Source organism: Dermatophagoides pteronyssinus, unplaced genomic scaffold, assembly GCF_027571235.1.
Source record: "Dermatophagoides pteronyssinus isolate colony J.1.1.1.1 unplaced genomic scaffold, Derpt_VIB-CSIC_2022.12 sq0001, whole genome shotgun sequence".
Taxonomy (NCBI): domain Eukaryota; kingdom Metazoa; phylum Arthropoda; class Arachnida; order Sarcoptiformes; family Pyroglyphidae; genus Dermatophagoides; species Dermatophagoides pteronyssinus.
The window spans coordinates 1,105,456-1,130,080 of NW_027461525.1; the positions used below are offsets into that span (position 1 = coordinate 1,105,456).

Genomic DNA, 24,625 nt, shown 5'->3' on the forward strand with positions numbered 1-24,625 from the left:
CAACAACAACAACCAGAAAAAAAACATTAGTTTTTGATAACCACTGGTTTTTTCATTCATTCATTCATGAATGAATTATATTTCCAGAAACAAAAATAGGTTTTTGATCCACCCGCACACACAAGTCATCATAGCAAGTCACATAGATATTTTTCATTTGGGATTTATATTATAGGGGTTTCACACTAGCAGCAATGTGAATGAAATATTTCAAATGCAATATTTCACTACATTTCAGCCTTATGGACTGAAATATTGCATTTGAAATATTTCATTCACATTGCTGCTAGTGTGAACCCCCTATTAGAAAAAAAATCCAGCTATGAATAAAACGACCGACCGATCAAATCAACAATAGATTAGGATTTTTTTTGAACAAAAAAGAGGACATGAGGTAAGCAAGTGTTATCATCATCATCACTGAAACGACAGTTATTATTCATTATTTCTGTTTATTTGTTTCAACATTTTCATCATCAAAAAAATATATAAAGATAATTAGACGATGAGAGTTCTCAGAAACTACCACCACCACCACCACCATCATTGTCATTGCTTTTACCGTTTATATTAATAATGATAATAAACGACAACGACGATAAAGATGATGATGATGATGATGATGGTTAATAGATGAAAATAGTCAAGTGAATGAGGTCATTTTAGATTTACATTTTTTTTTATATATTCAAATTTGAATGAATGAAAAAAAATATGTAAAAAGAGACGGTACAAAATATATAAAAATGAGAATAGAGGGATCCTCTCTAATTGAAGAATTTTTATATTCGTAAATCGGAAAAAAAGGCTAAAATTAAACTTTTTAATGTCTAAAAACAACAGGTAAATCACCAGATTTCAGATTAATGATTGAATCGATTATTGAATTGATAACCCAATGTTTTCTTTCTAGGGAGAGAGTGAATGAACGAGAGAGTTAAAATTAATGAATGTTTTGCTGGACATGATGATTATGAATTATAATTTTCATTGAAAACAACAAGATTGATTTTTATTTAGGTAGAATAAATCATTATTCATAATGTGTGATGGTATCAAAATGATCAATTGCGACAAGAAAAAAAAACATTTGGATGCAATTAATATTTCTTCGAAAAAAAAATAAATACAAGATCTGAATGATGATAAAGCATAAAGTTTTTTTTTATTTATCAAATACGGAACTATATTTTCAACATGAAAAAAAAGGAAATCGAAAATGATCATCAACGATATATTGCCAGTCGGACCAGTCATTCATTTGAAATCGAAATACCCAGGTAATCACCATCATCATCGAGACGACACAGACGCCAAAAAAAAAAAAAAAAAATGAATCATCATCATATGAGAAAACGAAGAAAAAAAAGGATCATTGTTCGGGAGAACAGAACAGATATCCGAGCCAACAAAATGACAATATAGTCATGGTATAAAAATACCTTTTTTTCAAACATAATCATCAAATGGCCTTTTTAATCTTCTTATTTTTCGAAAAAAAAAGTTTTCGGAAAAGAAATTTTTTAGGAAAAATATCGAAAATGAAAACGATGATGATGTCGTCTTTTGGTTTATCATTTTAAATCTATTGTGTCTGCGTATCGATCAAATGTAATTAAATTTGTTTGATATCCGATTGAACAAAACCGAAATTGAACAAACAAACTTACAACTACTACTATTGAATAAACAAAAAAAAGGTCAAAATGTCGTTGACCAAAAAAAAAGAAGAAGATAAATTTCTTCATATTATCAATCAGTATCAATAGGTTTTATTGATAAAGTATATTATAAGTGAAATTAAATTCAATACTTTTTCCTTGTCCTGATAATAATGATGATGGCGATTGTTACCATAATGAAACCACAATATATGTAAACTGACTGATTTCCTTGTCAAACAACAACAACAACAACAACAACAAAGTTAATGTTAATGGATAAATAAATCACCAAAAAAAAAAAAAAAAAAAATTTCAAAGATTCTATTTGAATCAACGAGAGAAAAAAACATACAGAAACACACCCAATTTATATGGAAATTTTCAATTTCTTTTTCCAATGATTTCTCCAAAAGTTGAAAAACTCGGATGATATATAACAGAAATATGAATCAAAATTTTTTGTTTGTTTGTTTGTTTGTAAATAAGGGTTTAATATTTTTGTATTCAGTTTTCAACCAGGGATGGTTTGATTGGAATTAAATTGTTTACACAATTTTAAAATTTTTCAAACAAAAAAAAATGATGACGTCGAAATTAGATTTTGTGGATAAAACATACACCATATATACACATACAAGCACAGACTCGATGATTGAACATTAAAAGAATCAATGATAATGATGATGATAATTAGCAGAATGAATTCGGATGAATGCAAAATGTTTTTTTTGATTATCAAAATTACTGCATCCACAAATTTATCATCACCATAAATTCTCATCGTCTAAGTAAGACAGAAAGAAGAAAGAAAGAAAAAAATTTAAATAACGGATATCCTACAGTATAGTAGAGTAGCACCAAACATATATAAAAACACAGACAGACAAAAACAATATAAAATATGTCACATCACAAAACAAAACAATTGTAATATTCGGGTAATATATTGAGATAAATGAACAACAAATCTTGAAATCCAGCAGAAAAAAGACAAGACAAGACAAAAATTTTCTTCTTTTTCTCTTTTCTTATGATTGGAAAATGGTTTGCTGGTTTGGTTTTTTTTCTTCTTCTTCTGGAAAATGAAAAGATAATTGAACATTGGCTATACGGCGTAGAAGAGAAGAGGAGAAAAGATAGAGGGAAACACACACACACACACACACACACACACTATTTTAACTAGCTTGACAAGAAATGATTGGAAATTTCATTTCTTTTTTTTTGAAAAAAATAAATATTAACGAAGGATAGAAAATCTGGGAAGAGAATAACAAAAAAAGAGAGAAGAGAGTCAATTCAACTGAATGAATGAATGAACGGCTGCCTGGATCTCCCATGAAACGAATCAAAAATGAATCATATAAACACTGAATGAATGAATGAATGAAAAACTTGATTACGCCTTGATGTATTTCAGGTTATAAACATGTATAGGGATAGGAAAGGATTTTTTTCGTAGCCGCTGTCGTTGTTCATGAATGTTTTTTTTTCTTCGATGACCTCCGTGTATGGATTGTTCAACGAGAAAAAAAAACTGACTGACTAACTAGCTTTGTAAGAATATGGATATTATATCCTCCACCATCCACACACAACAATGAACCAAGACAATCCACAGCTGAATTGTGATCATCATCATCATCGTTTCATCAACACAGACAACGTCATACAATTGAATTTCTTTTCGTTTTGCTTCATTTCAAAACACAAGATAGATCAAAGATGCATTAAGAATGGATGGATGAACAAAATCTTGATATTTTTTTTTGTTTCACAACTGGATCCATATAGTTGTAGTGGCAAACAAACCATAGCTATATTCACACAGATAGTCAAAAAAATGTCTATTATTCGAATGTACTGGACAAAAAACAAAACTTCGAATATTTGACCACTTTGATCAACTAATTAGGAAAAACATACTTACGATGTATATTTGATGTAAAATTTGAAAAGTTTTTTATAAATAAAGAAAATCAAAACATTTATTGATTGTAAAACGATTGTATTATTTCATATAATGTTGATAATTATTGCGTTTGACACACACACACAAGTAAAAACAATATCAGTTGTAAATCGGTATAAAAAAAATCAAATTATTGCCATTTGTAATCGCGATTCTTGATAATGAAAAGTTATTATTATTTATTATTTGATTTAAATGGATTATTATTATTTTTACAGAAAAAAACAACTCAAAAAATACGGTCGCATAACGATATTGATTAGTTTTTGTAAAAAGTTTATGTCATGTTTTTTAGATTGAATTTTTAATTGTTTCCATTGACAACCATAAATAGCAACAACATTCAATATTTTTGGTTGCTTTGACAATCATCATCAAAAAAAAAAACAAAATTATTTACAAAATGCGATGAATTATTATAAAAAACAATTGGAATTAAAAACACTTTCACAGTTTTAAGATAATCAATTGATTTGGTAAATATAAAGATACAGAGATTACAAGAAGTAAAAATACAAGAATACTAAACGTGGGATTTTGTTTTGAGTTTTTGTTTTTTGGTTTGGTTTTGGTGTTTTTGATTCTGTTATTTATTCACAAGAATTGTTTTTGTTGTTGTTTGTTTCTAGTTCATAGTAAATTGAGGACGGTATTTTTTCGCCGCAGTGTCGACAATAACTGATTCAATACGAATACAAAAAGTAAACCGAAATAGACCTGACTTTTATATATAGAGAGAGAGGATACAAGAAAAAAAACACGCAAGGCGTCTATAGGTTTCCAAAAAACATGATTCTTTTTTTTTTGGTTTCTGGTACTACTATGACTAAACATACCAAACAAAAATGCAGAATATTAAAGACTGCATTGAAAAAATTTAACAACAACAAAACGAAACGAAACTTACCACAACTGATGAGATGATAATATTCAAAACAAAATACAAGAATTTTTCCCGTTTTTTCCATATCGAACGCATGCGTTCTATTTTTTTTTAGGTAGAAAAACAATCGAAAATTTATCAATCAAATGATAATATTTTTGTTTTGTTGATTTGCCAATATATAACAATTAGATTAGTTGATTTTTTTATGAATGAAATCACATTGTTGTTTAATTGTAACGGCAGATAATTATTATCAATTAGCAATCGTCAATGATGATGATAATTTGATTGCAAAAGCATCACATCACATCATCATCAAAAACATGACACATCTGGTCATATAAAAAATGATACACATCTTGAATGATGATACAACCGAAACATCCAAACAACAACAACAACAACAATTGTTGAGTAAAATGATGATTCTATATAAACATCACCAGATTAAATTCTGGAAGAAACAAAAAACATATCACCATATTATGCCATCTATTGCTGAGATATGAAAAGAAGAAATTCTGAAAAAGAATGTTGTTGTTTTCACTGCTCATTACAAGATGGCAATAGTGTTTGAATGAAACAAAACAAAACAAAAAATTATTGAAGAAAAAAAAAATTCGAATGTTTTTTTTTTTTTTGGTAAAATTATTCGATTTCTGCAAAAAAAAATTAGACTGTTCGAATAACGAAAAATCAAGTGAGTATATGGAAATCGATTCAAGGAAACAAATTCTAGTTGATAATTTTTTTTTCTCAGTTATCATTAAAATTAGACTGAAAGCATTTTCGTTTAATCGTTTGAACAACAAGGAAAAACAAGTTGAAAAAAAGGAAACCAAATGTCATCGAATGAACAACAACAACAACAACAACAACAACAACAATACTTTAAAGATGAACAAGAGATTGACCAATATCGTAAAGATTGGGAGATTGAAGATCATTGGCAAATGAGAAAAAATTTTATGTTAGCTCATTATGATCATATAGCTAAAGATCGTCTTTTATGTTATGCACAACTTTATGTCAACATAGAAGTTCTACAAAACGAGTAAGTACATCAATTTAAAAAATAAATATTATTGACATTAATGATATTAATAAATGAACGCAATAAACAAACATCAAACATTAGGTACGATCAAGCATTAATGAATGAAATTAAAGCATTGGCATCGAAGATACCTTTGGCTAATTTAAAATCAAAACAACAACAACATTGATTCGAATAATAATAATAATGAGGTAAACATGTTTACTGTAAATGTTTGAAGAAATCTATGAATAGAGTTCACCTTGAACTTGATCTTAAGTCATCGAAATAAAATCTTATTAATGACACGATATATTGTATACTTTGCTTATTGAAATATGGAAATGCCCACCTACCAAAGTAGGACAATCATCGTCATCAATAAAAGTTGGACATGTAAGGCCATCGGCCATCATTGAGATCAACTTAATTGGAGACAATTTTTTCCTCTTTTTTTTTGTTGTTGTTGTTGTACCAAAAGCAAAGTTTCAGGAACTAGATATGGCCCTTTTTTCATAGATGCATTTTATGCTTGAAAAGATTGAGATTATATCGTTCATCATCAACATTTGGGATGGCTCACTTGGCTCATCTAAATCGAGGTTACACTGATCTATCTCTCCTTCAAATAAAATAAATTTCCTAAGCCAACACACGGACAAAAACGATTCAACAAACATCATCAGAAAGTTTTTAACATTGAACTTAATTCATGCTACATACAAACAAGTCAACTCAATTCACTAAATAATTTTTTTATTGTTGTTGTTGTGAGGTCAGGGTTTTTGTCACATCTTTCGCGCTTGTACAAGTGAGAAAAAAAACCGTCCATGAAATGAAACAAAAAAAAAAAATCTTAATTACATATTGAACATTTATTTATTTATTTTTATTGCCATGATAAGTTTCAATAGCAGTTGTATAATTAAAATTAACATCAAACGGGCATCGATCATTTTCATAACTTATATTAGGATAACATGTTTTAAGATTTTCTTCATGAAATTTTCGATTTGCAATTGCTCGTTTTAAACGAATATCAGCAGCACGTGCCATTAAACGATTTACCATTCTGGATTTACATGCACGATTAAATAAAAAAATATAAACACGATAAAGACATCTTTCACGACGAGTTTCTAATCGATAATCAAATGGATTCAATTCAAGAAATGGTGAACAATAACGCATTAATGCATTATAATTAAGATTTGGATTAACATGTGACATTGCAATACAAATTCCTTTACTCATTTCGACACCAGTTTTTTCGCTGGCCGAACGAATAACCGGTAACCATTCATCAAAATAAATTTGACGACATAATTCAAATGTTTCTTGATCATTACCCGAACATAGATTATATTGATCATCAGTACCAAGACAATAACCAATAACACGCCAAAAATGAAACATAGCATGAAAATCTTTTTCGGTAAAATTATGAAATCCAAACTGGTAATAGAGGATGGGCCATATACTTATTGTTAGAAATGAAAAAAATACAATTAATTTTTTTGTAAATTAAAACATACCTGTTTAGGAAATACGGTCATCATTCCGACGAATGAAAATTGAGCATGACACATTCCATATTGTGGTATCCACAGTACAGTTTGACCATCTTCAATCAATCCAGCTTCGGTATTCATTTTATTTGAAACATTTTGATGCATTCCACGAACCATTCGAAGTGATCGATATGCTTTACTTTTCTTATCGAATGGATCATGTTGAAACCAATTGGTTACATGTATTGTTGTCGATAGATAACGAACAAATAATTTTGATATGGTTTTAGAATTACCGGTCACCAACAACGGTACCAGACCGTGGGTGAAATTTAATACCAAATTTAAGCCAATCAATTGACTGATTTGAATTCTAATCAGATTCGATCAAGGTAGGTAAAAAGGTAAAAAGAGAGGGAAGGACAATGGGCACTCATTGATCATTTTGTTGATTGATTTTTGAATATATTTGACACTCACATCACTCGATATGTTTTGAACAATTTTTGTGCATGTTCGAACGAAGATTTTTCAAACCATGGTGGTGGCAATTCTGGATCAACATTCGGTGATACACCACGTGCATTTTTACCTTGTGTAGAAATCATACGACGACGAACGGCAATTCTTTCGATCAATTCTGGTGATGGTGGTGTATATAGATAATCACAGTCCATGATGATATGATATGATGGCCAGGTTGGAAAACCAAAAAAAAAAAAAAAACTAAAAAACCCACTATTCACAACAACAACAAAAAAAAAGTGGAATATTTTTTTTTCTTCAGTATGTACCGATAGGACCAGGATTCAATTTAAAAATGTTTATCAATTGGGATGTGGCTTTTGCTTTTTATACACATGGCCTTAATATGTGACAAACAAATTGGCTCAACACACAGAAATTTTCAATTTTTATTTTGAAAATACGCGGTCGTCTCTGCATAAACACACCAACTATCTTTTAAATGTCAATACACGGCCTCAGAACATTACAATAGAGAGGATTTTTTTGAACAAAATTCAGCCTCCCTGTTCTCAATATATATGCGACCGAAAAGAGATAAATAATGCTATGCGTCTCTATATGCTATGCTGTGTGTAAGTTTTGTTCTAAATGACGCCATATTAGGATTTTTTTTACATTGGAACACAAATGAAGATTGAAAAAAAACAATTTTTCATATATGTTCGCAATATGACATCAAATCATGGGAACAAAAATTGGAACCATGTGTGTGTTGGCATTATATCGAAGGGGAAGAGAATCAAACAAAAAACTAATCGCTTCCCTATGTTCTGGTGCGTTATTTAGCTACTGCTTTCGATAGATAGCTTGTTGCAATTAAATATCGATCCTGTTTTGTTTTTGTTTTTTAAGTCAATTTTTTTGTTTCGGATGACAATTGTACGTTCAGTGAACCGTACCGTAATCAATGTTGATACACTTTGCTATGCGAAATATTCATAAGCATCAATTTGTCTGTCGATATAATTAGTTTCACAACAGTAGTTTAATGTGATTAATGGAAATTATCATTTGTTTTGTTTTTTTTGTTCAATAAAGATCAATCACCCAAAACAACAACAACAACAATTATCAACATCCGGGCGTGATGATATGTTATCACAAATGTTTTATTTATTTATAATTGATGAAAGATTAGATAAATTTTCTCTTCAAAATAATTAACGATCATCACAAAAACGTTTCCAAAAATCCACATTTATATCGAATAAAATTAATAAAATATCTTTTTGAATATTGAGAATTTTGATTTGTATTTGTTTGTTATTATCATTCATTATTGTCATTGTTTGTTGTTCAGGACAACGAATTAAATATTGTCCAAGTGAATCGGCTAAAATTTGTTTAGTCAAATAATAACAATAATTTTTTGATAATAATTGTTTAAGATGTATCATTAGTATTGCCAAAGCATATCTATGAATAGCAATCATTTCATTCATAATTATTTGTTCAATAAATTTAATTTTTTCTTCATTTGTCCATTGATTACCTGCTGAAATCAGAGAGGAGTGTGTGTGTGTTGGGTCAATATGATTTTTTTTCATTGATAAAGGGAAACACATACCAGATAGTTTTGCAAAATCATTCCAATGTTGACTTGGTATGATTGAATCATCTAAACGTTTCAAAATATTTATGACCATGGCACATATTGTATTCATGTTAAGTTTACTTATAGCTATCGTTGAATTGTTGTTGTTGTTTGATGAATCAAGATATTTGTCCAATAATTTACATGCTTCTTGATCATTATTATTCATTGTATTATATAGACGACGATGTTCTTTACCACGTTGTTCAATTTGTTGAAAACATTTTTTCATCAAAACAATTACATTTGAATTTAATGATAATTTTTGTTTTGGTATAGGTTTACATGCTAATATTGACCAAATAATTCGTTTTTTATGATAACAATTTTGATCAAGTATATAATCACATTCAGTACATTTATAATATGTTTTCAATGGTAATATTCCATTATTACAAAGATTACATTTTGAAAATTGTAACCTATTCTGATATAATTCAAATCGATGTAATTTTGTCATTATATTCAAGTTTATATCGGCTGCTGATGATGATGATGATGATGAAGATTCTTGTTGATAATCATCTAATGTTTTCAATGGTGAAGTAGGTGATGGTGAAACAGAATTGATCACCAAATTTGATTCAATAGGAATCGTATCGGGTGACAATTGCTCATCAGGTTTAGATGGTTCATTTCTAATCAAATTGTCACCATTTTCTTCTTGTTCAATGTGTTCTACTTGTAATTCATCATCATCATCATCACATAAATTATCTATTTGATCATCATCTTTAAGAATGATATCAATTTCGGATGCTAAATTTGAAATCTTTTCACGAATCGTTTTCAAACAATCACGGTTATCAATTGTTTTTGGTTGAAAAGTTTGCAATTCTTTATGAAGATTATCGATTAATTTTAGTAAAAATGGTTGTTCGTCATCAATGGAATTGCATAACGAATGATCATCTGCTGACAAAAGTGTTTCATATGAATCTAATAACATATTAGTTGCGCTCAATAAATCTAAGAATGGAATAAAAATTCACATAATGATGACACTGACGAAATAATAATTCAAACCTTTGTGATTTGAAACCATTTGTCTGAATACAATGTCCATATTGTCCAACAATTTAATGCTGTATTGATGATGTTTACTATCTCGATTCATAGTTTCTTTTCTTTTGTCAACAACTTAAATTCTTTTAATTAGCCCTTTTTAAGACTTCTTTTATATTTTAAAAATTGAGAATAAAAAAAATATTTACAACAATAAAAGTATGGAAATATTAATTTAAGAGATCTGATTTGATTTGATTTGATTTGATTTGATTATAATAAAAAATGTTGACACATTGTTGTGTTATAAGAATGAGCAGTGAGTAGTCGACATAACATTTCATATTTGCAATTTTCATCATCACATTTATTATTATCGCCAATATTATCGCTAAGATTGTAGAAATAATGATTAAAATATTTAAATAATCGATTCGATTCTTGCATTCTACGAGCGGATCTTTCTTTGCGATTGATTGGTGTTCGCATTCTCATTACTAATCGATGCCATTCAGTCGGTGATAATGTATTCATTTCATAAGCTTGACTAGCACGATATGCAAGTCGATATTGTAATGGCATTCGATCTCTAGCTAGATTAGCTTCAGTTAAATTAAGAAAATATGTTTCATGATCAATAATATCGAATGTTTGTTGATCGACGACATAGATTCGATAGCCAGGATTAACATTTCCAAATGTAGTTACACTAGGTCCAATGTAAGCAACATTAGTGGGCATATATGTTGTTTCATGATCTGAATCCAATTCTGGTCGTACTTCTCGATAAAATATTTCAAATTCATCATTATGAGTATGGCCAAAAAATTGTCCTTTAATAATCGAAGCAAATCGATTAACAATTTGATTATAATTCATACTCCATATCTGAGCGCAATCATTTGAACCTGGTGGTACATGTCCAATAATCTGAACCTATGTGAACCATAAAAAAAACAAAACCAAAACATTTGGTAAACATTATCAATATTGCGATCAGGTAAACATACCATTTCACCTAATCTTTCCGATTCAGTTAGTTGCTGTATAAGCCATTCTAATTGTTGACCAGGATCAGTTGCATTCAACAAAACCCACCAATTTTGTGTATTACAAAAATTTGTATTCAACGATATGATTTTTAATCCTTTCTTAGCTCTTGTTGCAAAATAAGCTCCCCTTTCGATTGTTGAACGTGTATCGGATGGCAACCAACGTAACCATATTGATGATAATCGATCATATAACCATTGTTTGGAATATTTTTGTTTGATTGCCGGATGTGAATATAGTGGAAAGCTGTAATAAGTGAACGAAAATCAATAATGATCCAAAAGGATTGATCTGAAATACCTACCTGTTCATGGGTAAACTTTCATGATTACCGACTACTGGATAAATTGGAACATGACTAAAATATTTATCAAACAAATGACCAGCTATATCAATATAATTAAGCTGACTTTGTTTTGTTTGATTCCAAATATCATGCGGTGGTATATCACCAGTCCATAAAATATATTCAATATCCGGATGATTTTGTCGAATCCATTGAAATGTTTGTTCAACCAATCTTAATGGTACATCACAATCTCTATAATCACCCCAATAACCTGCACGATGTGATGTTTTAACTTTTGGTGTTGATGATGTTGATGGTGGTGAATCAGCTCGACAACATAAAGGTTCATTACAGACTGCATTAGAATTTTCCTGATAATCAAGATCAATATGAAGATCGGATATTTGCAGCACTTTGAACGATTGTTGTGCACGGAATGGCCAACGAAATAATGGTTTAGTAAACAAAGGTCGATCAGGTAAACGAATATTCCATTTGTAAAGCGGATGAACAACTTGATTGCATGTTTCACCTAACAAAAAGCCACATATTTCATTCGAGCTGATATTCACTTTGGACATGACAACAACGAATTCCTCCTTCAAAGAAATTTTTAAAAAAAATAAGATATGCATCGGTTTAGAATGATAACAAATGATTATAGGTAACAATACCAACAATGAAGTTATCAACGTATCCATCGCAAACACGATCCGTTTGTAAAGCAAGCGTTTTACATAAATATTTAGTAACATAGGCAACATCTTCAAAACCTCTACCATAATCGATTAAATATTTAACACCAGTCATTGTTATTTTACAGCCCAAACAAGCACCGGATGATGATCGTCCTTGTTGAAAATTTTGAACCATTTGCTTTAGATTCAATAAACGAAATGCTTTCTTCAACAATCCGATTACCATTGTACTGGTACTGGAACCATTCTTGTCAGAATTTGATGATGATGACGATGATGACGATGATGGTGATAATGATGGATCATTAGGACCCAATTGATTATCAATCCAATTTTCCGTTTCATAATGATCATTCATTTTGGCTGATGGCGCCATCTTGTCAACAGTGATAACAGTTTTAACGATTCCATTTTCTTGAAAACTTTTAAAAGAATTTTCTTCAATACGACAATTTACATGACCTGATTCATTGGATATTGAAATGATAAGAATCTGAATGATGACCAGAATAACAATTAAGTTGAATCGAATCATTATTGAACCAGATAAATGATTGGTGAAAAATTCAAACGATGAACGGATGAGATCATTCGTCATTACGATATTGAATGATGTATGGTTCAAGTAGTGTTTAAATATTGAATCATAAATTAATAAAGATCCAATAATAGTTTATTTACATAAGAAAATTATGACCATTATCATCAAGGATGGTGAACAAATCATGACTAATCAATTAGTAACAGTAACCAACACGAGGTTGTCAGGTGCCGTCTCAAATCAGGGTAGAAGTTAAAATCACATATGAGCAAAGACAAATAATGATAACTGAACATTGGTGGTCATTTGAAATTGTAATACTGTTGAGATAAAGATTATTATGATATGATATCCATAAATGAAGAAAGAAAAAAAAACAGGCTGATTGAACCACTCTAATTCAGATAGACGGATTGAATAGAAAAAAAACCGGACCAACCGTACGAGATAAAAAAAAAAAGAGGTTCAAGCTGGACTAAAGTGACATTTCAATTTAAAATGAAAAACTAGCCAAACATTTCCGTATTCAACCAACATAGATACAGATATACAGATTACTTATTTCAATCAATAAGGTCAAGGACAAGGTCTTATCAACAACAAACATGTTCATAATAATGTGTATAGAGAAAATATCTGTATATATCATTGTAACGAGGTTACTACCTAAAACAACAACTCATTATTATCGAATAATATTAATCATCACCGAATAAACAAAACCAAAATGGACAAAATGAAATGACATTCGAAGAGACAGAAAAAATGGTGCGAAAAACAAAACAAAAAAAAAATTTCACTTATCCATGAAACAAACAAACAAACAATCAATGATATGTTGTAAATAATTTATTGATTTTGTTTTGTTTGTGTTTTTTGAGATAAAATAATATATACAAAAATAAAATGGCCCAGCCAATTAAAAAAAAAAATTATTTACAGGTGTTTGTGCATTATGCTTATTATTACAAATTTTACATAAAGTTGCCATCAAATTCAACCGAAACAAATGAAGAAGAAAATTAATTAAAATTGTAACAAAAAAGAAAAAGAAAAAATACATTCAACAAATAAGAAAAAAAATTATCACAATTCATGTCGTGTGGTTTTGAGAAATTTAAATAAATTCAGATCATAATGATGATGATGGCTGGAAACAAATATGTTCAAAGTTTTCGTAAAGATAAACTTTTTGCTTGTAAAAAATGAACTATTTCGGTGAATTCGGGTCGAGAATCGGCTGTATGCTGTGTACATTCAACAATTAAATCATATATATCATCAGGGCAATCTTTTGGTTTGGTTAATTGAAGTAAACATTTAGAATCATTAGAATCGTCGAATGGATGATTGTAAAAAGCTGATGAAGAATCACATATCTGTTCAACAATGACAAAAGTGATTAGTGGGTTAATGGCAAATCTCATATATAAGAAACATACCTTGTCAACATGATGATCATTAACAATCTCGGACAATAGTTCTTCATCACTGAGCAATTGATGAGGCAATGATTGACAATATTTCATTATCTCCCAAAGTGTTACACCAAAACTGAAAACATCACTTTTATTAGTAAAAGTACTTTGAATGATTGTTTCGAAACTCATCCATCGAAGTGGAAAAATTTGTTGAAAATATTCTGTCTGATAATCTTTGTTCGAGGCACCTGTATCAGTGATTTTTATTTGAAGATTTTTATGATATATTAGACAATTTCGTGCAGCAAGATCTCTATGTACAAAACCATGATCATGTAAATCTTGCATCGCTTCGGCTATTTGTCGTGCAATTTCCACTAATTGTCCAATTCTAATAAAGAAAAATCGTTATAATTTGATTTTTAATAAAGTTAAAAAAAACTAACCGTATTAGCGATGGTGAACAATTACGAAGAAATTTTTTGAGATCTGAATCACCATATTCAATAACCATGGCTAGATAATCATATTTAGAAATATAACCATATAATCGAGCAAAAGTATTTTGACATTGATCTGATAAGCGAAATTTTGCATTCATTTCTTGTGTAAATTCTTGTTGCAAATCAAAACTACGTGATGATAATGTTTTCAACATGACTAGTTGTTTGTCATTTTTTCGACAAAAATAGCCAAGTTCACAATCACCGTATTTAGAATAACCAAAATGACCATCAATAATGCTCACTTCTTTATCCTTTATCAAAGGAACCGAATGATTTGTTGGAGATCCATTACGGTTATTATTATATGGAGTATTTTCATAACTTTCCAACGAAGTAGATGGTGTTGATGAATTGAGTTTCAATACTTTTGATGTATTTGATGATAATGATGATGGAGCTGATCCATTTTTTGGATAAATTTGACTTGCAACACATCCAGACATTGGAGCAACTGGTAATAGTTGACTATTTACATTAAGATTACCGGCCAATGTATTATGAGTAATTTTGGGAGCATGATCAATACCATTACGTGATAGTACATCGGTCGATGCATAATATCTAGCTTTTCCATCATCTTGGTTGATCATTGTTCTAGTAAACGATGAAATTAATGGCTGTGGTTGACGATTCATAAGTAGTAATGAATTATTAGTCAATTTTCCAGTCATAAATGTTGATGGTCCATTGCCGATTAAATCGGGTACAGCATATTCTGGATCTGGACTATTATTATTAGGAAAACCTGGATGATGAAAACGATGTGGTTCACAGTAGATTGCCGATGATGGAACATCTTTCATTGGAACGGTCGTATATTCGGAACCTGCACGAAAATAGGTAATCAAAAAAAATGAGATGAACGAACATTTTTTTGGATGATTGCGTGTATACGAACCAGTTATCTTTTCTTTTCGTTTGCGTGCCAACCATATCAAAACAATGATGAATATTGCTATCAATAAGGCGACTATTATTGCAGAACCGATGAAAAAAAATGAATCCTTATATAATGATATATTTCTATGTGTAGTACTAGTCGATGATGTTTGTATAGCAGTTGTAGCGATTGGTCGACTGTCAACAAAATCCAATTCATTGATTGATAATCCTCGATTGATAGGATTGGAATAGAAGATGGCCTATTTCGAATAGAAAAAAAAATATAATCAGAAAAATTGTATCGCACATTGATTGACTAAATATACCTCGCTAATCAACAACCATTTTGCAGCGAATCTAAAATCGAATTTAATGAAACGACCAATACGATGATGAAGATGAATGATTACATCGCGTGCTTTCTCTACAACCATATCGGGCATATAGGCAAAATCTTCAGGAATTGGTGCCCATTGCCTGCCATCCAAACTGAACCAGATTTGTGCCGAATGAAATACTTGTATATCTTTAGTGAACATATTATGACAATGAAAAATTGCCGAAGTAAAATTGCGAATGTCAGCAAAACGAAAAGTAATCGATACAACACTTTGTGTATTTGCTTTCCAACCGATCCATTCGAATCCTTTATTTACTTTATAATTATCATCACCACGTATACCATCGACTAATTGACCAAGTCCATCGCTTAAAAATCCAGTTTCCGAACGATATCCATCATATGTATGATCAATAAGATCACCAAAACGTCCATTCAATTGTCCATCCATCATTGAATAAGAAATTGGACCATCTTTGAAAGATGAACAGTAAAAAAAAGTAAAATTTAAATTGAAAATATTTTTGAATAAAAAACAAAAACAAAGTTACCTTGATAAGGACAACCATAGATTTCAAATCTTAAACAACAAGTTCGTGTATATGATGAAACGGGTAATAAACGTATGGCAGTTATAGCGACCAATGGAATGGATAAAATATTTTCAACAATCGAATACGTGTCCATATTTCCTTGGATATCCTGCAATTTTATAGATAAGAATTTTTTCATTTTAAACAAAAAAAAACAACTTTTCTAAAATGAAAATTTTTTTCGTTTTGTTTTGTTGTTGTTGGAATGTTTCTACCATAAATCATTGGTCCCCCGTTCTTTCAAGTTTAGGCTACAATTTCAAATCATTATTCGAAAACAAACACACACATATTGATGATGGAAAAAAAAGAGAAAATGGATTTTTCTTTTGTTGCTCAAGCATCGGGCCAGCATTTAATCGACAATATTTTTTTTTTTGTCGGTGGCGTATTGACGAGCCAGTTATGATGCAATGTGTTTATATTTATATGGATGACTTGGCGCTCTAATCTCAACATTCCAACATGAAAATGTTCAAACAACAACAATTTAATATGAAAAGATCAAATTGATTTGATCAGAAAACAACAACAACAACAACAACAAAAAAGTCAATCCCGAAACGATCAAATTCGAGTCAGGACAACGATCGACAATCGATGAATCCGGTAGTCAACTTAATCAAGTCTAGGGTATATTGTCCGTGTCAAAAACAAAACTGAAAACTGAAATAAAAAATAAACTACGATAAAATGGATGACTTCGACACATGTAGACATAGGAATTGAATTCCAAAGTAGTTAGTGGATTTCGATTTTTTTTCCAAAAGTATATTAGAGATATATTTCCCTGTTTGTTTGTTTGTTTGGTTCACAATCGAACAATGAAAAAACAATGAACTCGAATCCAATTTGGCAATCGAGAGAATATATCGTTAATATTATTGTGAAGGTAAGTGTATATTCTTCGAAATAAAATTCTTTTGATGGAATGGCTGTTTTTTTCTCTTTATGTTTTTTTTCTGGCTGAAACAAAAAAAAAATGAGAACCACATCGATCATCATCGTCGTCGTCGTTTTTTCCCAGAATGTACCTACTCTAAATATTCACTTGGTGGAAGCCATCCAATAATTCGTTTTTTTTTGGCTATGATGATGGATCTCAATTTGAATATAGGTTTTTCTTTCAAACGAACGTACATTATCCCAATATATTTATTATTATGGAAAAAAATATATAAAAATTTTCTCGGATAAAACACACGCGATACAACAGATGTTCCAGATGAATTCTAAGCCCCTTGTATTTTTCTCGATAACATACCACACACACACACACACACAACACTTGGCGACAGACCGCATTTCCATGCATATTGATTTTTGCTGTTTTTGCCTGTATATATTTTCTTGGTTGTCATTGTAATACATTTCATTCCTTTGACAGATTTTAGCATCCTTGTGACTATGAATTGAAGATCAATGGTGAAATTGAATCCAGGATCGAAGAAGAAGAAGATCGATTAATGTAAATGTTTATTATAAGTAAGGGGAAAAACTGCTGTAGGTTTTAGCAAATCATTTCTTGGTACATATGGAAAAGAAGAAAATGCACTTGGGACATTTATTTGGTTGTATTTTTAGAAAGAAGAAAAAAACGACGAAATTATCAAAAGATTCGTACCGTTTGGTAAATTTAATTCAATTAGGAAGCAGCAAGAAATATGCATATTCAGAATGCAAAACAAAACAAGAAAATCTTGAAGTGTCTAATTTAGTCTAAGTGGTGATGGTAATATGCAAATATTCACATTCACACAACAAAAAACGAAAAAACAAAACAAATGGCGCCATAGGTATTCGGTGCTTTCATTCTCTCAATGGAGCGATTTACAGCTTGACAGCAGCAGCCAATTAGTAAGCTAGCTTGATTGATCCTATTCCATTTAGCATAGAAAATTTGTTTAAAGGCAGGAATGTGTTTTTTTCAAACAAGCTAAATGCAAATGTTCAACCTAGATGATTCATTCTTTCCCCCCTTCATGCATCATTCCTGTATATATGGATAATGGGTACATTTGGGACCGGGAAGAATGCTCCTTTTTCATGGTGATGAAGCAGAAAGAAACATCATCATCATCATTTGAATCGTTTTGTTTAAAGCGGTTAAAAATCAATTTAGCTTGGCTGTAAAATGAATTTTATGCTTGTTTGACGATATGACATCATGATGATGATGAAAATGATGGCCGTGTATGTACAATATGAACAAAATATTCAAGAAGAAAATAATGATAATGATAATGACAGCAGCCATCTAATGGTCCATTGAGTTGCATATGGCAGCCATATAGAGAAAAAAAATATCGCCATAATCATCTTGGTTGATTGTCATCTTTGTCCTCCCAAAAAAAATACATTACAATTATACAACAAAAAAAAATGGGTACACATTACTTATGGGCACTTGACAGAATACGTGTTTAACATGATAATTTTACAACTATACAACCAACGAAAAAGAAAAAGTTTCCGTACAGTCACGGTGATATTGATTTGGATGAAAAAAAAATAATTTTCAACTTATTCGATAACCAGGACCAAAACAATGACAAAACGGAGAGAATCACATAATGTCCATGTCAAGTGTTACAATTTACGGCAACCGTCGTTTGGTTTGACCATCATGCAATATATTCTTGCAGATCAACATGGTTTAAAATCCTTGATATAGATGATTATGTCAATCAAAACGAATGATTTTTGGATGAGTGTTTGTGTGTCGGTTTTGTAACCGGGCAACAGATATTGCCATTATAGTGTATACTTACAAATTCACCATATGAATTACTCCAACGTGTCCATTTGATACCATCACGAGTATAATTGAGCCAAAATACTTCAGCAAATTCAACACCCATACCGTTACCGAATCTTCCTTGTGTTGCTATTTTAGTTATAACAAATGATTCAGTTAAATTGATTTGAATCCATTCGTGACCGGAATTTGTTTGATTAATTTGACTTGATGGACACCATGCACCACCATGTAATTCACGATTTAGTCTGATATAAAAAGAAATGAAAATAATTATTTGGTTGGTTTTAATCAAGTCAAACACAAACAAACAAACAAAGACAAATTAAAAATATACAAACCTGGCATTTTGTGGTCCAACACTTTGTTCATTATAGCTTGATGATGCACTTAATGCTGAATCTGGTATAACACCAGATTCCATACCAAGTGCATTGATTCCATTTGGTTCACATATGGATGTATATGTTTGTTCTAATAAATCAACAACAATAAAACAAATAGAGAAAACAATATATTAAAAACAGTGTAAATTTGAGACAATCCAATTAACATTAATCCAAGTGTGAATATTTTTGCAATGCTGTTGGCAAGTTATGGTGATAATCAATTATAACGAATAATACAATGATAACGCTTTAAGCCAATGATGATATAGGTTAAAATTACAATGAATTGCTAGCTGGATGGCTGGATATTTTTTCATTGTAACATCAAATCTATTGTGTGCGTTTTATCACATTAACTATTAGTGAGTTGTGCATCTGTTTCATCAAATTTTCGAGAATATTTAAATTAAATTAACATCCATTTACAACCAAAATAGAGTCAGCCATAGTCACAATATCCATACCAGTTATAATTAGCAGCCGGGAGCCATATTTTATTTCCATATAGGTACATTATACTGGCATATTGTCGAACAAACAAACTGTGAATGAAAAATTTGACTATGTAGCTCGACGATATAATGGATCCAATGAATGACGAAAAAGCAAAGGAAAAAAAATCGATTCAAATCAGCAGGAATAATAAAAGAAAATGAATGAATGAATGAATGCATCACTATCTTTGGATTTATTGCATTCAATCATTGCAAGCTCAAAAGCCCGAAGCAATAATAAAGGCAATGATGCAAAAGGCAGAGGCATTTGATGGTTATTGTTATTGCTGTATTACTGCACTACCGGATATGCTAGATAGATAGATAGGGAGCCATATAATGTCAAACGATAATGATGATGATGATGTTAATGTTAACGGTGTTTTAATTGTATATATCTAAAAGCCATTATCGCACCGTTTTTTTATGTTTGTAAAAACGATATGAACAACAGAATCTTACACAGAATAAATGGCTAGATTCGTTTCTGTTTCTTTTTTTGAGGGAATCATTTTAAACAGTGAAATATACACACAGAAACAAACAAACTGATAGTGTTTCCCATTTCTTATAAACTAAAATGTATCCCATTCCGATTACATGACGATTTCGAAAAAAAACAATTTTCGACAAAAAAAAGTCAAAATGAACAATTTTTAATCGAGTAATAGAGAATCGATGTAAGGTTTTTTTCATTTTTATTTTTGTCAACTTCGACACACGCAGGATCGATAAAAGTTTTTTTCGTTTTGTTTTGTTTTTTAAATTGATATTTGAAAAAGGAAAAATGAAAGAAATCCATCCCCTCGTATCAGAAAATAAGAATGGAGCCAGAAAATTAAATTTTTCTTTGCTATTCTCTTCACCCAATGTTTAAACAATTTATTTTGTTTTGACAACACGCATAAGTTCCAAACGATTTTTTTTTGTGGAATAAGCTTATGGAACAGACAAAACACACACAGAGAATAGAATCCAAAAGAAAAACTTTCGTTCACGATTCATTGCCAAACAATTAACCCAGAATTAAAATAGTGGATTCAATGATGATGATGATCAATCATCAAACAATCATGAGATCATCATTATCATTATCATGGTAGGGTTACACAATGTATGTTTTTGGTGGTGAATATCTGAATTTTGGAATCTTTGATGCCATTGTCTTTATGAACAATTGCATCTATCTACCCTGGTTGGTTGAAATAGTATAGGATCATAATTCATCAACAACAATGACTGTAATTAAAAAAGAATATTGCCCAACTCGAATTAATAATTAAAAAATTTTTTTTTTCGTCTATTTTGGCCAATTGTAACTTGATACAACCAACAACGCGTTTAGCATCCGCATTGACATTATCTCCACTGATGTGCTTTTTTTGATCATCATCATTGAAATCGAGAGGAGTTTTTTTGTTTTGGCAATAGAATAAGTATATGTCCGATAAGTGTCAAGTTCAGTGAGCTGTATTTGTTGTTGTTGTCGTATATTTGCATACGTTTGAAAATCTACTACATTTTTTTCAAAAAAAAAATTTTTACTATTCTGTCATCATCAAAGCTAGGCCAAAATCTGTCGAGCTTTTTTTCAAGTTGACAATTTTTTGTTATTTCAAATGGAAACATAGAATGTGAATGAATGAATGAATGAATGAATGAAAAACCAAGCGAATGAGAATCACTTTAAATTGATATATACAACAAAAAAAAAGAAAAAAGAATGTGACAGCCAAGCCGGTGATCATTGATCAGTTACCGTCTTCTTATGATGTTTTTGGGATGCTTTAGGATGCTTATAAACTCTGGTAAATTTTATTTTATTTTGTTGGTCTGTCAAATTGAGATTTTGTTTGATCTCTCAACAACAACAACGACTATACGAAAAAAAAAGATGGCCTAGACCAGAACATATGAAAGAAAGATAAATACAGAAAACATCGACGATCAATGAAAAGAGAATGATGATGGTGATGTTATTTTGTTTACATTTTAAGTTTATTGAGTATGGATAGATAGCCAGAATCTATTTTTGCCATAGTCCAGTCAATAGCAATAGCAATAACATAGCAATAGGAAAACCAAATATTTACATTAGCATTGACCAAATACTAAAGGATCCATATTATAAAAATTTAACCAAGAATCCTTGTGAACGACGATTCAAAAAGAATCTATGCATATTATACCGTTTTTTTTTCGAAGGGTGTTTCAATTGAAAAATGACTTCAATTTAACCCAAGCAACAAGAGAGTGATTTTCATCTTGCCAATTGCATCAAATATATATTCATCGTTAAATCAACCATCAAACAGAAAGAATAAAAAGAAAGAAAAGTAAACGTGCCAAATCAATTATATGGGAGCCAATTTGGCAGAATGGCAATAATAATAATGAAAAAAAAACCCTGGTGAATAAGATTTTTTCTATTTGAATTTTGAATTTTTTTTTTTTTTTTTTTGGAGTTGCAAGATGGCAACAGTCACATGGATCTACTATTTGAATTCGTTATTCAAATTGGCAAGTATTAGAATTTGTGGAAAAAATACAAAGAGAAAATGAGAAAAAAAAATTCCGAAACGGATGCTAATTATTTAAATTGATGATGATGATTATATTTCATAGGCATATAGTAGTTTTAGTTGGTTTTTAGTTAGTTTTTAAAGCACAAACACATATAACGAAACAGGAATTAAAGCAGAAGCAGATGTTCAAGCAATTAGTTACAGGAACAATATTCTATTTTTTTACTAAAACTACATTCATGACCGATTTATTATTACATTGGATCGATCAACTAAAAACCACACAGAGATATGGTGGTGTATTCAATTCTAATAGGTGCGAGTGTTTGTGTGTGTGTAAAGTTTTAATGTATTCTATATTTTTGGTTTTGTTTCATTTTTACATACCAAGATCATTGAAAGATTCGAAACATTCAATATGGCCAATATTATTTGCCAATATAATCACTAATAAATATATCAATGAAATAGTAGGGCAGCTGATAATAAATTGTTTCCAAAATGAATGTATAGCTATTTGTTTTGTCAATTTTGACAAATAATGAAAGTAGTAGTATTTTGGAACAAATAATAACGTTGGTTTTAAATGACTTTTGCCATTATCGACCAGATCATCATTTTGAGCCATTGATATGTTAGGCAATAGTGAGGTGTCATCATTATTGTTGTTGATGTTATTTTCAATGTTTGTTGACTTTGGTAGCCAAGATTGATGATGATGATGATGAACATCTATAAAATCATTTCGATGATTATGACAATAAAGCACATTGTTGTTGTTGTTGTCAGCAGTTGTTGTTGATGATAAAGATGTTAAAGACAATTCATTGACCCGACCGATCGATAGCCGTAGGTCATTTGATTGACATTTAAAAAATGATGCCATGTTTTGGCTAAAACAATCATGTCAAAAAAAAGGAATAAAGCACAGGCACCATATGCACACAAACATCCAAACAATAAAGGTGCCGATTATAAGCTGCACAAATAACAATTGCACATTGTTGTTGTTGTTGACACAGGAAAAAAATCACAAAAAAAATGAAGAAAATATCAAGAATGAAGATATATGACGATGTGATTAATCAAATTATATAGTTGAGTACGGGATGCGGATACTGATGATAAATGAGAATCATATTAAATTATCGATGATGATAATCGCGTGACCATGTGTATCGTTGTTGTCTTTGTCTGTATTCGACCCGTTTTAATTATAATTAATATATCGAGTTCAATTGATGCGCTGGAAAATTGTTTGGCATCGAATGATACACCAAATAATTTATATATTTTTTTCTGGTTGAAATTTGATATGAAAATAACTTTGTTCGATGTTTATTATTGATCAAATTTGAAATTGAATACTTTGTTTGATAAGACAGGTCTATGGATGATATTGGTCGATTACAAATCACAACTATCAATGAATGTCTATGATTGGTATCAACGATTATTGCGCCTATTGGAGAAAAAAAGAAAATGGTAAAAAAGAAATTCAATTTTAAATACAAATGAAATTTATCATAAAAGTTTATTTTGTTTCAAAGTCCTAAAGTCAAATGAATTGAATATTTTATAATTTCGGTCACCCAAAAGACCAAAAAGCGACCAATAGTCAATTGATTTGGTGTCTTGGTGCGGTGGTAGTTTTATGATTGCCACTATGCTGACAATGTAAACGATGGTGTTTTACGGTTGATTACTTTATCATATGTTCTCTCTTCTGTTTTGTTGGCCAAATGTTTACAGATTTAGCCTACAAAACTTTATGTTTAAAAAAATTCATTACTTTGAAACTTTATGACCATTGTAGCAAAACGAAACAAAATGATTTAACTTGACACTGATCGCCTTACACAAGGCTTATGCATAAAATGACCGTATGTAGAATGAATATGAAAAAATTAAAAAAAGAAAGAAGAAAAACTTCCAATCAA

General features: G+C 30.3%; 4 protein-coding genes across 6 annotated transcripts; 1 reads left to right on the forward strand and 3 right to left on the reverse strand.

Annotated features, from left to right (window-relative positions):
* The first annotated feature begins 4,668 nt into the window (after nt 1-4,668).
* LOC113794054 (partner of xrn-2 protein 1) lies at nt 4,669-8,752 on the forward strand. Of its 2 annotated transcripts, XM_075820808.1 has the most exons (4): nt 4,669-5,222; nt 5,283-5,576; nt 5,661-5,770; nt 8,636-8,752. In XM_075820808.1, the coding sequence occupies exons 2-3, from the start codon at nt 5,365-5,367 to the stop codon at nt 5,746-5,748; spliced, it is 300 nt and encodes a 99-aa protein (XP_075676923.1). In that variant the 5' UTR covers nt 4,669-5,222; nt 5,283-5,364; the 3' UTR covers nt 5,749-5,770; nt 8,636-8,752. The 2 variants fall into 2 exon arrangements, with proteins under 2 accessions (XP_075676923.1, XP_027199943.2); XM_027344142.2 differs by lacking the exon at nt 8,636-8,752 and having other exon boundaries at nt 4,671-5,222; nt 5,661-5,869.
* LOC113794053 (uncharacterized) lies at nt 6,415-10,376 on the reverse strand. The gene is made up of 5 exons (XM_075820830.1): nt 10,218-10,376; nt 9,161-10,160; nt 7,550-7,753; nt 7,094-7,442; nt 6,415-7,013 (listed from the first exon to the last, which is right to left on the reverse strand). The coding sequence occupies exons 1-5, from the start codon at nt 10,306-10,308 to the stop codon at nt 6,438-6,440; spliced, it is 2,220 nt and encodes a 739-aa protein (XP_075676945.1). The 5' UTR covers nt 10,309-10,376; the 3' UTR covers nt 6,415-6,437.
* A 40-nt stretch (nt 10,377-10,416) lies between these two features.
* LOC113794052 (sphingomyelin phosphodiesterase-like) lies at nt 10,417-13,220 on the reverse strand. Its single transcript, XM_027344140.2, has 4 exons — nt 12,217-13,220; nt 11,554-12,137; nt 11,207-11,495; nt 10,417-11,132 (listed from the first exon to the last, which is right to left on the reverse strand). The coding sequence occupies exons 1-4, from the start codon at nt 12,832-12,834 to the stop codon at nt 10,470-10,472; spliced, it is 2,154 nt and encodes a 717-aa protein (XP_027199941.2). The 5' UTR covers nt 12,835-13,220; the 3' UTR covers nt 10,417-10,469.
* A 388-nt stretch (nt 13,221-13,608) lies between these two features.
* Nucleotides 13,609-24,147, reverse strand: LOC113794022 (discoidin domain-containing receptor 2-like). Of its 2 annotated transcripts, XM_027344105.2 has the most exons (9): nt 23,073-24,131; nt 19,619-19,751; nt 19,291-19,525; nt 16,478-16,628; nt 15,913-16,400; nt 15,603-15,846; nt 14,645-15,530; nt 14,220-14,589; nt 13,609-14,156 (listed from the first exon to the last, which is right to left on the reverse strand). In XM_027344105.2, the coding sequence occupies exons 1-9, from the start codon at nt 23,569-23,571 to the stop codon at nt 13,944-13,946; spliced, it is 3,219 nt and encodes a 1,072-aa protein (XP_027199906.2). In that variant the 5' UTR covers nt 23,572-24,131; the 3' UTR covers nt 13,609-13,943. The 2 variants fall into 2 exon arrangements, with proteins under 2 accessions (XP_027199906.2, XP_027199905.2); XM_027344104.2 differs by having other exon boundaries at nt 14,645-15,846; nt 23,073-24,147.
* Between the last annotated feature and the right edge of the window lie 478 nt (nt 24,148-24,625).